Here is a 13,052-nt window from a genome sequence, read left to right as displayed (position 1 = left end):
ATCAACGCTAAATTAGATACTAACTCTTGGTCCCAAATAGAATTCCCCTCATCAGATGTCGTCGCCCTACAAGTAATCAGCAACATCGGCAAATACGTGATATTCAACATCTACAATGCGTGCGAGAATCAAGACACGATAACAGCCCTCAACACCTTCCTAGAAGAAAACTCAGCAACGATAAGACCAACTGACAATGACCAGATGATTTGGATGGGAGATTTTAACCGCCACCACCCTTTATGGGAAGATATACGCAACCGCCACTTATTTAATTATAATACCTCCCAACCGCTAATAGACACAATAGCTGACTATGGAATGATACAGCTCCTCCCGCAAGGAACCCCCACCCTTCAATCCCTAAGCACAGGAAACTGGACGTGCCCAGATAATGTCTTCGGAACAGAACGAATCCTGGACACCATTATATCATGCAAAACCGCCCCAGAAGCAAGAGGACCGAAAACGGACCACATTCCAATACAACTTATCCTCGACACGAGCGTCCCAACAACCCCAGAAGAACCCAGAAGGAATTGGAAAGACATCGAATGGGACGAATTCAATAAAACGCTAAGCAATCTCCTCTCTCTGCATCCCCCGGCTCCACTTGCAACTAATGATGAGTTTCAATTCATGGCAGGATTCCTCACTCGCAGCATCACAGAAACCATAGAAAAACACGTCCCCAGATCCAAACCCTGTCCACACTCGAAGCGCTGGTGGGCCCACGAACTTTCCAAACTTCGCAAGAAAGTAATGAAAATGCACCATCAAGCCTACCAAATGAGAGGCCTCCCACAACACGAAATCCATGAAGAGCTCAAATGAACCAAGAACGAATACACCAATCTAATTCAAGAAACGAAAAAACAACACTGGCAAGAATGGCTCGAAGACATGGAAGGAAACAACATTTGGATGGCCAACCGTTACGTAACATCAACCCCAACGGATGGGGGAAAAACAAGGATACCTACGCTAACCAAACTCAAGCCTGACAGCTCAAAAGCATCAGCAAGCACCAACGCCGAGAAGAGCCAAATGATAGCCCAAGCATTATTTCCTAACCCTCCACTAGACGATCACATCCCAACTGACTTCATTTATCCAGATCCCATCACAGCCCATATCCCCTTCAACCAAGATCAGATTCAGAAAGCCATCACAAATCTCAGCGGCTACAAAGCACCGGGACCGGACGGCATATGCAACATAGTGTTCAAGAAATGCAGCGAGCTCCTCACGCCATACTTCACCTTCCTATTCAATGGGGTATTTTCGCATCAAACCTACTACGAACCATGGAAAAGATTCATGACAGTCATATTATGAAAACCCGGAAAGCCCAATTACACCACGCCCAAAGCCTATAGGCCCATAGCCCTATTGAACACCACTTGTAAACTACTGACTGCTGTTGTAGCCGAGCAAATGACCTACCTCCTCGAACAACATCAACTACTGCCCAACACCCACTTCGGAGGAAGACCTGGACATTCGACAACCGACTCGTTACACCTACTTGAAGAAACCATCCGGAACGCATGGCGCACCAAAAAAGTAGCCTCGGCACTCTTCCTCAACATAGAAGGTGCCTTTCCAAATGCCATTACAAGCAGGCTACTACACAACATGCAGAAAAGAAAACTACCAAGGGAACTAGTAAGTTTCACGGAACGGCCACCAACAGGTAGACAAACACAACTTCGTTTCGACGGCTTCATGTCAGAATGGATCCCAATCAACAACGGTATAGGCCAAGGTGATCCGCTCTTGATGATATTATATATCATATACAACTCCAACCTCGTCGAAGTCGCGAAAACTAGGAAAGGTAGAGAATCGCTCAAAGAACTAACACTCGCATTTGTAGATGACACAGCCTTTATCGCAATAGCGAAGGACTTCAAAACCGCACATAGTATATTACAAGACATGCTAGAAAGAGCAGGAGGAGGCTTCAAATGGTCTAGAGACCACAATTCCCGTTTTGAAACAAGTAAATTCGCACTAATGGACTTTTCGCTCAACAGAAATAAGGAACGCCCAAATATGAACATTCAAGGAAACATCATACGCCCATCCCCCACCCACAAATTCCTGGGAGTTATTCTGGACCAAGAACTCCGGTGGAAAGCGCAAGTAGACTATGCAGTAGCAAAAGGAACCGCACATGTAATGCAAATCCGAAGACTCTCAACCATGACCAAAGGAATCCCAATGAGACTAATGCGCCAACTATATCAAGCGGTAGCAATCCCGAAAATGCTATATGCAGCGGATTTATGGTTCACACCCGCATTCAAGGACGGCTCAGATACACCCCAAAGAGGATCTCTAGGAACAGCAAAACACCTCAATACCGTACAATGCATAGCGCTACTGGCAATCACCGGAGCAATGAGAAGTACCGCAACTGACCTATTAGAAGTTCATGCTAACATCCTCCCAATAACCCTACTTCTACAGAATTTCTGTCACAGAGCAATAGTCCACATCTCAGCACTCCCAACATCTCATCCTCTCTATAACCCGGTCCGCCAAGCAGCCAAGCTTCAAGTATCATCCCACCGCTCCTCCTTTCATAAACTAACCAAAATGTATGCAATAACACCAGCAGATATCGAGACGCTAAACCCAGCAAGACGACCACCCACATCAAGATGTATATACAAAACACGAACGACAGACAGAGAAACCGCAATAAACGAACACAACAACCTCACGGACAACATCCAGATATATTGCGACGGATCAGGGTACAAGAACAATATAGGAGCCGCAGCGGTACTATTCAGAGCAGGAAGAAGACCGAAAACCCTGCGTTTCCACCTGGGAAAGGACAAAGAACATACGGTATTCGAAGTGGAAGAGGTAGGACTAACATTAGCGGCCCACTTGTTGAAAACGGAGGAAAACCTCACCTTCCCACTATCAATCTCGATAGACAATCAAGCAGCGCTACAAGCAGGTGAGAATACACAAGCTCGTCCAGGATCTTATATCGCAGATCACTTCAACAGAACAATGAGAAGACTAGCGAAACAACACCAAAATTTCGATGTAACTTTAAGATGGTCACCGGGACACGAAGGGATACACGGCAATGAAACAGCAGACAAAGAAGCAAAATCAGCAGCAACAAGTAGAACGAACAACAGTGCACGAGAAGACCTTCCCCAATATCTACAACACGGCACCCTCCCACTCAGTATCTCCGCGTTGAAACAAGCCCATAAACAAGAAACGCACCAAAGATGGAAGAGGCTATGGGCAAAATCCCCCAGATATAACCGTCTTCAGCGAATAGACCCTAATGCAATCAACCGCTCCTTCGTCAAACTAACCGCAGCTTTCCCAAAGAAATTAACAGGATTACTCATGAATTTCAGATCGCAACACCTACCGCTCAATCGCCACCTCCACCGCATCAACAAAACGGAACATCCCCATTGCCCTTACTGCCCAAACATTGAAGAGTTGGTCCACCATTACCTGATCAAATGCCCAAGATATCAAAGAGAACGCCATCTCCTTCACACTGCCCTGGGAAGAGACGCATCATCCATCCCGTACCTCCTGACAGAACCAGAAGCAATACCGCACCTAGTCAAATTCGTAAACACCACACGCAGACTTAAAACAACATTCGGTGAGGTACCAATATCCAAAAAAACGAAAGAACTGACGTGCACGTGTAGCATCATCTCATAATTATCAATATCATTATTGCAAGACGAAACCAAAACTCCTAAACCTACGAAACAACATAATCAACCATACCCTACCACATCTAATCATCATCACCTTAACCACCACATAATCAAACACAAAAACCTCTTGACTACACGGAATCTTGCCCTCTGGAGAAAAGGATGAACAAGTCGGCCTACCGCCCATCACCAAAGACTAACCCATCCCACACCCTCTCCAATAGATACCTGTAACCCTCCGTGAAAACAGACAAGACACGAGTACCATCACCGCAAGTAGACTAAAACACCACACCAGATATATCACATCTACCAAATGAAAAGCGCGTCTAAAATGGCCGGCAGGAACGGCGGACTGGTGGGGGTATGCCTCACACCAGGGCATTCGCGTTTTCAATTAGTAAAGGACACGGGTGTCCAGTAGATTAAACAGTACTGTCCTACATAGGGTCTACCCTCAATGGACAAAAATTGGAATCAAAAAAAAAAAAATTAATTTGTGTATAAACTAATCACACTTCTAACATAGTCCTGAAGTTCCTGCAGCACACATCAATACTTGTGGTCCACAGTTCCTCCCTGTGCCCATGGTTGCCACTGGAGCCCGCATCCAGTGTTCCACGCAATTACCACAAGTGTTCGCTGATGGCTTCCAAGCTCAAGCCCAGTTGAACATTGCATTGACTGACATCCCATCCACAGCAATTCGCCAGGGAGTAGAATTGGCTACCAGTATGGCAAAGAAACCTGTAACACCGCATTCACAGCGGATCTGTCAATGCCGCCTTGCAGATGTATTTGTCCCTGGAGACAAAAATGCAGGTCCGCTTTTTCGGCTCAGGAATCCTGTCATGCGAAGTTTGGTCCAGTGCTTATTAGCATTGGAGCGAACACTGATGCTGCGCTTGATTGGTTGAGTCTTGGGGATGAATTTTTACTTAAATTACGGATCTTGATTGGAACTACCCGCAGCAGCAAATGGGAGGCGGTGTTCAGGCGCCAAAATGGAACCTTACTTATGAACAGTCTGTTATTCTGTCGAAGGCCCTGCTCGCTGACCTTCAACCAGAGGCTATCAAGGTTGGTGTGTTTTCATACTATCGTCAAATACATTCTTACTCTTTCGGTGTTAGTACAAGATATCTTCAGCTTTGCTGTCCGTCATTCTCAAGATTTTCGGAATCTTATTCTTTGCAAGTGCACTTTACTTCTTTGGGTTATTATTCATGTAGATCTTGGAATCTGTTTATGTCAGTGTAAATATATGTCTCCGTCTACCCTGAACCCACTGTCCATGGACTGGAAAATAATTCATTTATTCACAGTGTGTTAAATATCTCAACTTCAGGCATGAAAGGTTGTGCTTACCCCCTTGCAGAGAAAATGGTCTCTCAATCATTTCATACCGTCAAGAGTTCCCTACGCATCGGTGTGTTCAAGCACCTCCTTGTACTCGTCCTAAGGTTACCTTAAGCAAAGATGTGCGAGCCGCGCTCAAGCTCAGCCGACAGGAGAAATCTCGCCGCTTTAAGGATGCCCTCGATGATGCTTGGAATGAGCTTGACCAGGCTACAAAGAGTATTGCTGTGTCTCACCACAAGAGCGTTCGCCACGTGCAAAATGATTTATATATTGGTCGTGGATTGCTCCACTCGAGGCGTTCAAAGCTGAATGCATGGAGTGCGTTCTGTTGGAAGAAAAACCAAGAGACCGAGAACCATAGGTTTGTTTGCTTCGCCACTCACATTTACTAACACATTTCATGGCAGATAACCAGGGTAGAGAGGCTCTCAAATCACTCGTCCACAATCATCGGGACAAATACCTTGGACTTTTGAGGGATGATCAAGACAACATCCTCGCAGAATATGCCGAATGGAAAAAGATGAAGGTCACTGGCTTATGCGTCTCGACAAAATCAAAGATAAACAACATTACTCAAACTGTGAAGGCCGTGGAAAATGAGGTGCACCTTCCATTCATTTTGACTTACAACGCTGCTGATGCATAGTCCTTACTACTATTAGCTCAATAGCCTCAATTGTCGCATGGGCGCAGAGACTATTCTGTACACAACACGTGGTTCTATGGACCTTCCTCTGCGAGGTGTCACTTTTTCCACCCAAGGTGTCCAACATTTTATGGGTTCCGTCATGGGTATCGACAATCAGGACTTCATTAGCAAGATGGAAGGTTTCGCAGTGCAAGGAATGAAAGGTTTGATTGTTCATCATTTTTTTTGGCCTGCTCACTCATTATATTCAGGTGCTGCTATGAACCACAAACAGCAGGTCTCTGTGATCTGTTCAAAAATCCGTAACATCATCAATGCCACACTACATGAGTCTTTTAGTGTTCAAAGGCAATATATCTGACTTGTACATGTCCGCAGAACAAGCCACTGGTGATTCTGGCGCCAGAATGCAATGGAGTCATTACTTTCTTAATGTTGTTCAGCATTATCAGGTCACCATTGAGGGCTGGCCTGACAATATGCCTTTCGCTAACCTTGGCCAAGTGTTGAGTGCTCGTTCCGACCTCGAGAAGCTCTACTCAAGATGGGAATCAAAGGAGACAAAATGGAAAGTCTTGACTGACGACGAGTTCCAGGAACTCCATCAGAAACACCTGGAGCAGCTTGCCAGCAGCGAGAATATTGATCACCCACGCCGAACTCGTTCCGACAAAGAAAGAAACACAAAGCACTTGCAACAGCCACAAACACACATCGCCACAAGAAGTACAAAAGCTCTGAGACAGTTGAGGACAGTGATGAAGAGCACGAGCACGGAGACAAAGAACAGGACCAACTAAACCTTCGATCTCCTACACCAATCGCTACTCACACTCATCCGTCTCCAGCGCGCATTGACGAGCAACTGCCTGTTCACCAAACTCCTACACCAGCTGTTTCGTCTGCTCATTGTGCTTCTGATACCCTTTCCAATTCATCTGGCATGCCAAATTTCTATATTCCCAGTGACTCAGATGTGTCAGGAACATTTTTCGGCCCCCAGTTTGACTGTGGTGCTGCTTTGGATGCCTTAAGTGAGATGCTTGATTATACACAGTATACTTTACTATGAAACTTTTTTACAAGTCAGATACTTCGTCCCGCACATTAGACTTTACTATTAGCTTTCACTTTCTTGGTTGTAGTACACATGAACATTGTCATTGTCAAGGTTCAAATAGATATATAGCGCCTATATCAGACTAATACTTGCTTTCGCGTGCAACAAAATAGAACTATGACAAGGCGACCTTTGTCTAACAGGCGCAAGAAGGAAGCTTGGTAACAAGAGACAGGTAGCACTCCCATCCCAATGACCATTCTGTAGTCGGCACAATCCAACCCTCTCAAACCGAATTCTCTGTCCCAGGCTAGATCTCCGATACTACAAGCTACAACTCTGAAGTAAGGCAGAGAAAATCAACATAGTACCACTAACCTGAGCCTGTGCAATGAGAATACGAGTTTGGCAATGGCGTCCTCTAAAATTGTGTGATATGACTGATTTTGATAGGCCTGTGAGCCTAAAAGAACCTGCGCTACGGGACATGGTGTACTGGTGCAGTTCTGACGCAGTGACAAAGGGAGGAGAGGCCAGATACTAGGGCTAGACACAGGGAGGGCGCAGATGCCAAGTTTGGCGCAGTTGAACGCAGTTGAAGGGAGCAGATTGTGCTGCGCAGTGTTGGCAGCCAGAAAGACGTCTTCCTCGTCTGAAATGAGGGCATGAGCAGCCAGTAGTAGGCCCTAATAGCTCAAGGGAGGCAGCGCTGTATGATGGTGAGGAGCAAGGCACATGGGAAGCTGCCACCGCTAACACAGGTCCTAATTGGGAAGGGCCTGCAGCGGAAACTGCCGGAATGATGTTTAGGCGGGAATGGTGGGAATGGCGGGAATGGCGGGAATGGCACTATAGATGGCGCTGGCTATCCCAATTAGTAAGCCTAATTATGCCTGGTGTACACGTACCTTGCCAACTATATTTAGCTGTGGTAATACAGTAGTACTGGAGGTCACAAATGATTTAGGGCAATATTTATTGCTGGTGTTGGGATTTAACTACAAACAAGCCTAATTATAGTTGGCAAGGTACGTGTACACCAGGCATAATTAGGCTTACTAATTGGGATAGCCAGGTGCAACAGCAAGCAGCGATGTGTCACAAACTGTCACACCACGTGATTTACCTCTGCGCAAAAATGCATTTTTGAGGCCGTTTTCAGCTCGTTGGGCGGGTGTACCTTTGCAGTAGCTTCCGGGGGCCTACTGAGGTAGGTCATGATATATTCCCTAGATACGCCTGCTAATGCATGCTCCTCAGCGAGTACACAAGCAACTTGGAAATGCACAGGGGAAGCTCAAGAGGGCGCAGAGACATGCAGAGGAAAAATGACAGGCCAGTCAACAGACGGTTTAGCGACGAGAGAACGACAAGCAGGTGGAGGAACTCCAGATGGAAGCGGGCGATATAGAAATAAAGGTAGGTCTTGAGTCCTGGTCTCCTCACTCTTGCATCCTAATGGTCTTTCGCAGATGGCAGAGCATCTTAAGAAGAGTGAAGCAGAGCTCAACGAGCTACTCACGGAATATTGGAAGCTCCGTCACGAGATGGGTAAATTTTTCACTCTGTCTTTGTATTCATCACTCAATGATATCCAGAGGTATACATGGAAACACTTGCAAACAAATTAAACATGAATGTATCTTCGGACTGAGTGTGCCTACCGGGCCCTCGCGATGCGTAGGTCAACTTGAATTTGTGGTACCTTATTAATTACGTGGTCAGTGGCAGAGGGGCACGACAAAATCATCGTTTTTTTCCCCTTTCTGTGTCATCTTTGGTGAGCAATTCTGGCATTACCATTTCTTCATTGGACTGGGGACCGTGCTAAGGCCAGTACACGGCAAGTGGAACTGAGAATGAGTTTTAGTTTACCGTCAGGGGAACACCTGGTCCGCTCACAGTCCACAAGCGATCATCCGGGATACAAGCCATGTGAACACCAATCAAGTGAAATGTGTAAGTCATTATGATTTGCAAGCAGATTTGTTTGTTCACAGTTTCGAACCAGAATAATATGCTGGTCTCCTCTGAATGCATGACCCTTTCCGCTTCAGATGGTCTGACACAGTTTTCGATGCAGGGTGTAGTATGCATTGGCGACTTTGGGCATACGCAGGTCCTAGACGAAGTGCTCGGGAGGGAAGGATTCACTGCTTATACTGGGTCCTCTAACATGCGTTGGAATGCCCCGGAACTCCTAGGTAGCGACGACATAAAGCCCACCAAAGCCAGCGACGTCTTTGCATTCGGAATGTCTATCCTGGAGCTTGTAACCAAGCAGGCACCACCCTATTCACACAGAAAACGTGATCTCACTGTCATTATGGACATCAGTGACGGTCGTTTACCCCTTCGCCCAACCGAGCCGGAAGATGTCTCGTGGTGGATGCATGATGAACCATGGGAAGTTTAAACAAGCGTTGGGTATGTCATGGCTCAGGAGCGAATGAATATTGGAGAAATCAAAATCTTTCTTGAAAGATTCGCCAGTTACCTTGTGTATCATCCAAATTGGCAGACGGAAGAGGTTGATGTTGAGATTGTTCAGTAAGATGTCCTCCTTGCATATGTCATAAGCTACAGATGTACCTATGGTAAATACTTTATCAAAATAATCTCAGAGAGATCTGCGGCTTCATACTCTGCTGTACTGAGCCTGCCGCGCCTTTGACAACATTCCGAATCGACATCTTGAGCACTTCCCGCACAGAGGGATCCAGCTGAGTAGTGGCCTCCTTGAAGGACGCAGGTGAGCTAGCTGCTAGGGAAAGCAAGTGTGCTATGTCACTAGAGTGTATCGTCGATGGAGGCATCTGAGATGGGCGTAGAAGTAATGTGATTGTTGGCAGCAGGACACTCAAGAGACGAGAACCTGCACAATTGAAGTCAGCTATCATGTGGTATTAAACCAAATTCTATTTGTGGGTACTGATACTGACATTGTTCATCCTTAGCCAACGAGACGAGTGTCGCAAATGTTTTTCAGACCTCGTCTATTGAGATGGCCTGCTGCTCTGACACTGTTCCTTCATCCAATCGAGGTACTATTTTGGCAACATATTGTATCAGTGCTGGAAGAAGCAGCCGAATGCAGGTTCAAAGAAGTTTGCTTTTAGACGCAGCGATTGCAAGGGTTTTTGGCGCAGTGAACAGCCACAATAGCCATCTGAAACACAAAGGCACTCAGCGACATGCATGGGATGTATTGAAGTAAAAGGATACCTGGTCTGCCTTCTTCGAGCTTTTGAGATATAAGGAAGAACAGGTGCTCCACACATGGTCAAGATGAGCACCGCCGCGAGAAGGTTAGTTTTGACTATTCTTGATGAAATCAAGCCTTCGCGTCCCCTGTGTGACTTTAGTCTCCCACAAACATGTAAGTATTTGCAAACCTTATTTTATCCATGTTCAAAAGACACAAGGTAAAAATCATTTTGCAATATCAGACACATCTCCCTCTGCAAGAACATGCATCGTATTATGCAACAGCGTAAAGGTTAACAGACTTACGAATCGAGAATGCTCCTGGATTGTGACGAGAGTGCCAAAGGATGTAGGCAAAAACCTTGAGACAATGAGTGTAAACCGAGTCTGGAGGAATGGTTGCGTTGCTCTGACTCTCCTTGCTGCTGGACTGCGTGTGAGATCCCATGAAGGACAATTTCTGAAAGACTCGCCTGAGATCACATATTGGCCGAAATGTTTGGCAAAAGTGGTTAGGACAGTGATCAAGTGAATGAGCACCTCTGCAGATTCTGTCATAGCTATTCGATGATTGAGACTCATGAATTCTTGAAAGATAGTAGGATCTGAAAGGGCTTTCCCTGAGTAGCGAGGGTCGAGAAGGCGTTTCAAGTGCTCCTAGGCAGGCGATCACTGTGTTAACTCGTGAGCTGGTGTCTGGCGAGGACGTCGCGAGTGCTTCATATATAAGGCCAAAGAGGGGGAAGAAAAGGGGTGCTGACCCTTATGTTGCGGAGTCGATACCATTGACAAATGTCCCCTCCTTCCCAAGGATAGCAGCTGAAATGTTTTGATCGGAGCGGTTCACAGTGTTCGCGACAGCTTGTAGGATCTTGTTGCCCAGGACGAAGCATGATACTGAAAAAGTGATATTCATTGATAATAATTGATCGATAGGATCGAAACTTACTGGGAGCAGAACTACTTAACCAAGGCTTGCATATGACGGGTCTAAAGCCACTGCTGACGCATCATGTATGAATTCGCAATCTGCTCGGATGACAGCATAATCACGAAGGCTCGCAAACCATTGCGGTGCCAAGATCGACCTGTATGGTTTGATGACATCCAAAAGGTATGTCTGTTCAAAACTAGCAATTTCCAGACGAGCCCACACAGAGAGGATAGAAACCCTCAACATGCCTGATGGATTCGGGGCTCAAGTCCACAAAATTGCCCATAGTTAAGTTGCCAGATTCTTGGAAAGTATGAATATCGTTGTAGATGAGATATTGGATATGCTTACCGTCAACCTCTCTGAGTGCTGTTGTAAGTTGTTTGAGAATTCTCCCCATCTGATTTACATCTTTGACAATGCCACAGCCAACGAATACTGCACAGGCTCGATGGCAGAAGACAAAATTTCAGGAGTGGAATCTGGAGAGAAGGCAGGAGTTAGTGCAGCTGTGATAGGTGCTTGATGTTGCTCAAGTAGGAGAGCGTCTGGATAGTCAGGGTCTGGGGCCTGGCAAAACACCTATTGAAATACTTATGAAAGGAAAATGGCAAGAATCACAGTGCACCTACCTGAATGACATTGCGTAATACGACCAATCCTTCTAGTCGTATCTCTGTGACATATGCCGCAGAAGCTGTGAAGGCCATTTTGATCAAATCTGGAACACGAGACACAAGGAGGCCGTTCACTGGAATGCCCTGGTTACGAGCGAAAGGTATGTCGATGTATTCTCTGCGTCCAAAGCGCGCAACAAGTGTACACATCGCAGTGCAAATAGTTGCGTCCTCCAGCATGACATAGCAGCCATTGCTAGGTTGCCTTGCCGTGTGTCATCGTTTGACATGGATGCACTCAACAATTGACCTTCGTCATCCATGAGACTGTTGGCTGTATTGACCACTTTCTGGGAAGCATTGATGCGCATCATAATCCTCTAGCAAAGGTCAATCCAAGTGAATGGATTGTGAATTACTGTCTGAAGTAGCCGGCTCGAAACTACGCTTCTGACTCAATCGATCGATGGGTCACCATCTAGCATGCCAAACAAATCCTCAACAAGGCGGTCTCCACCTAACCGGGACATTGCTAAAGCGTCTTCCTGCGCCAAGTGATAAAGGGCATCAATTGCTGCAAGTTTGAGGCATCTTCTAGGTGAATCAAGATGTCTTCTGAAACGATTCACGATCTCGGGGATGTCCACATGCTCAGGAGCAAACATAAGGAGATGTTGGATGAACCCTATAGCTTCTACTAGGACTAGTCCAACACCCGTTGTGCCTTCAGCACAGGAAGCCAAAAAGAGCGCTTCGCACTCTTTGGTGGCTCCCTGGCCTCGGCTTCATCTGAATTTTGTTGACATTTACTCAATTACTTAAAATCATGTTGGAACAAAATTTCGAAATAAAAATTTACATTTTGAGCACGTTGTTGGCAATCATAAAGTAAAAGTACAAACTACTACACTGCAATAAAAGTACACATCACATCAGTCGGTTCTCTATATAAAAGTACATGCGATTTCAATCTGTAAGTCCTCTAAGCACTTCCGTATACACTACATTTGTTGTGTTTGAGCCTTCTTCATTCTCCGGGAAGATAGCATACACTCTCTCCGGATGAGTGCAGCGAGACAATGCAACATAAAGCTGACCATGACTGAACACAGGAGTCCGCAAATTCAGCCCAACCCACTTGACACTTTGACCTTGTGCTTTGTTGATCGTCATTGCGAAAGCCAGGCGAACAGGGAATTGGCGACGCCTGAGGGGAATATGATTTCTTCAGGACTGGCCTCCAGGCTCATGCGAGGGATCAGGACCGTGTTGCGGTCATCATGGCGAGCTTCATCAACACCGTCCCTCAGAATGCGACACCTAAGGACGCGCGGGGTCCAGGAAAGAAGGATCATGCGGGTTCCATTATAAAGCCCTTCAGAGGGATTTAAATTGCGCAAGAGCATCAGGGGAACACCTGCTTTGACCTCCAATCTGTGCAATGGGAAGCCTGATGGGATGAGTGTGTGAAGGAATTCGGTGGGAATGTAATCATATTCTG

General features: G+C 46.0%; 3 protein-coding genes across 3 annotated transcripts; 1 reads left to right on the top strand and 2 right to left on the bottom strand.

Annotated features, from left to right (window-relative positions):
* Nucleotides 1–8,870: 8,870 nt before the first annotated feature.
* On the top strand, nucleotides 8,871–9,209 carry F5891DRAFT_964073 (uncharacterized protein; the record flags this gene model as incomplete). The annotated part of the gene is made up of 1 exon (XM_041376067.1): nucleotides 8,871–9,209. One exon carries the CDS (start codon nucleotides 8,871–8,873, stop codon nucleotides 9,207–9,209), a length of 339 nt encoding a protein of 112 aa, XP_041218259.1.
* Nucleotides 9,210–9,402: 193 nt separating this feature from the next.
* Nucleotides 9,403–10,448, bottom strand: F5891DRAFT_1210795 (uncharacterized protein; the record flags this gene model as incomplete). Its single annotated transcript, XM_041369177.1, has 2 exons — nucleotides 9,403–9,668; nucleotides 10,307–10,448. The coding sequence occupies 2 exons, from the start codon at nucleotides 10,446–10,448 to the stop codon at nucleotides 9,403–9,405; spliced, it is 408 nt and encodes a 135-aa protein (XP_041218258.1).
* Nucleotides 10,449–10,763: 315 nt separating this feature from the next.
* Nucleotides 10,764–11,791, bottom strand: F5891DRAFT_1210794 (uncharacterized protein; the record flags this gene model as incomplete). Its single annotated transcript, XM_041369176.1, has 7 exons — nucleotides 10,764–10,897; nucleotides 10,950–11,002; nucleotides 11,054–11,088; nucleotides 11,155–11,237; nucleotides 11,286–11,296; nucleotides 11,344–11,516; nucleotides 11,567–11,791. The coding sequence occupies 7 exons, from the start codon at nucleotides 11,789–11,791 to the stop codon at nucleotides 10,764–10,766; spliced, it is 714 nt and encodes a 237-aa protein (XP_041218257.1).
* Nucleotides 11,792–13,052: the final 1,261 nt, after the last annotated feature.

This window comes from Suillus fuscotomentosus, assembly GCF_016647785.1.
Source record: "Suillus fuscotomentosus strain FC203 chromosome Unknown F5891scaffold_122, whole genome shotgun sequence".
Lineage (NCBI taxonomy): Eukaryota > Fungi > Basidiomycota > Agaricomycetes > Boletales > Suillaceae > Suillus > Suillus fuscotomentosus.
This window is presented reverse-complemented; position numbering and strand designations above follow the sequence as displayed.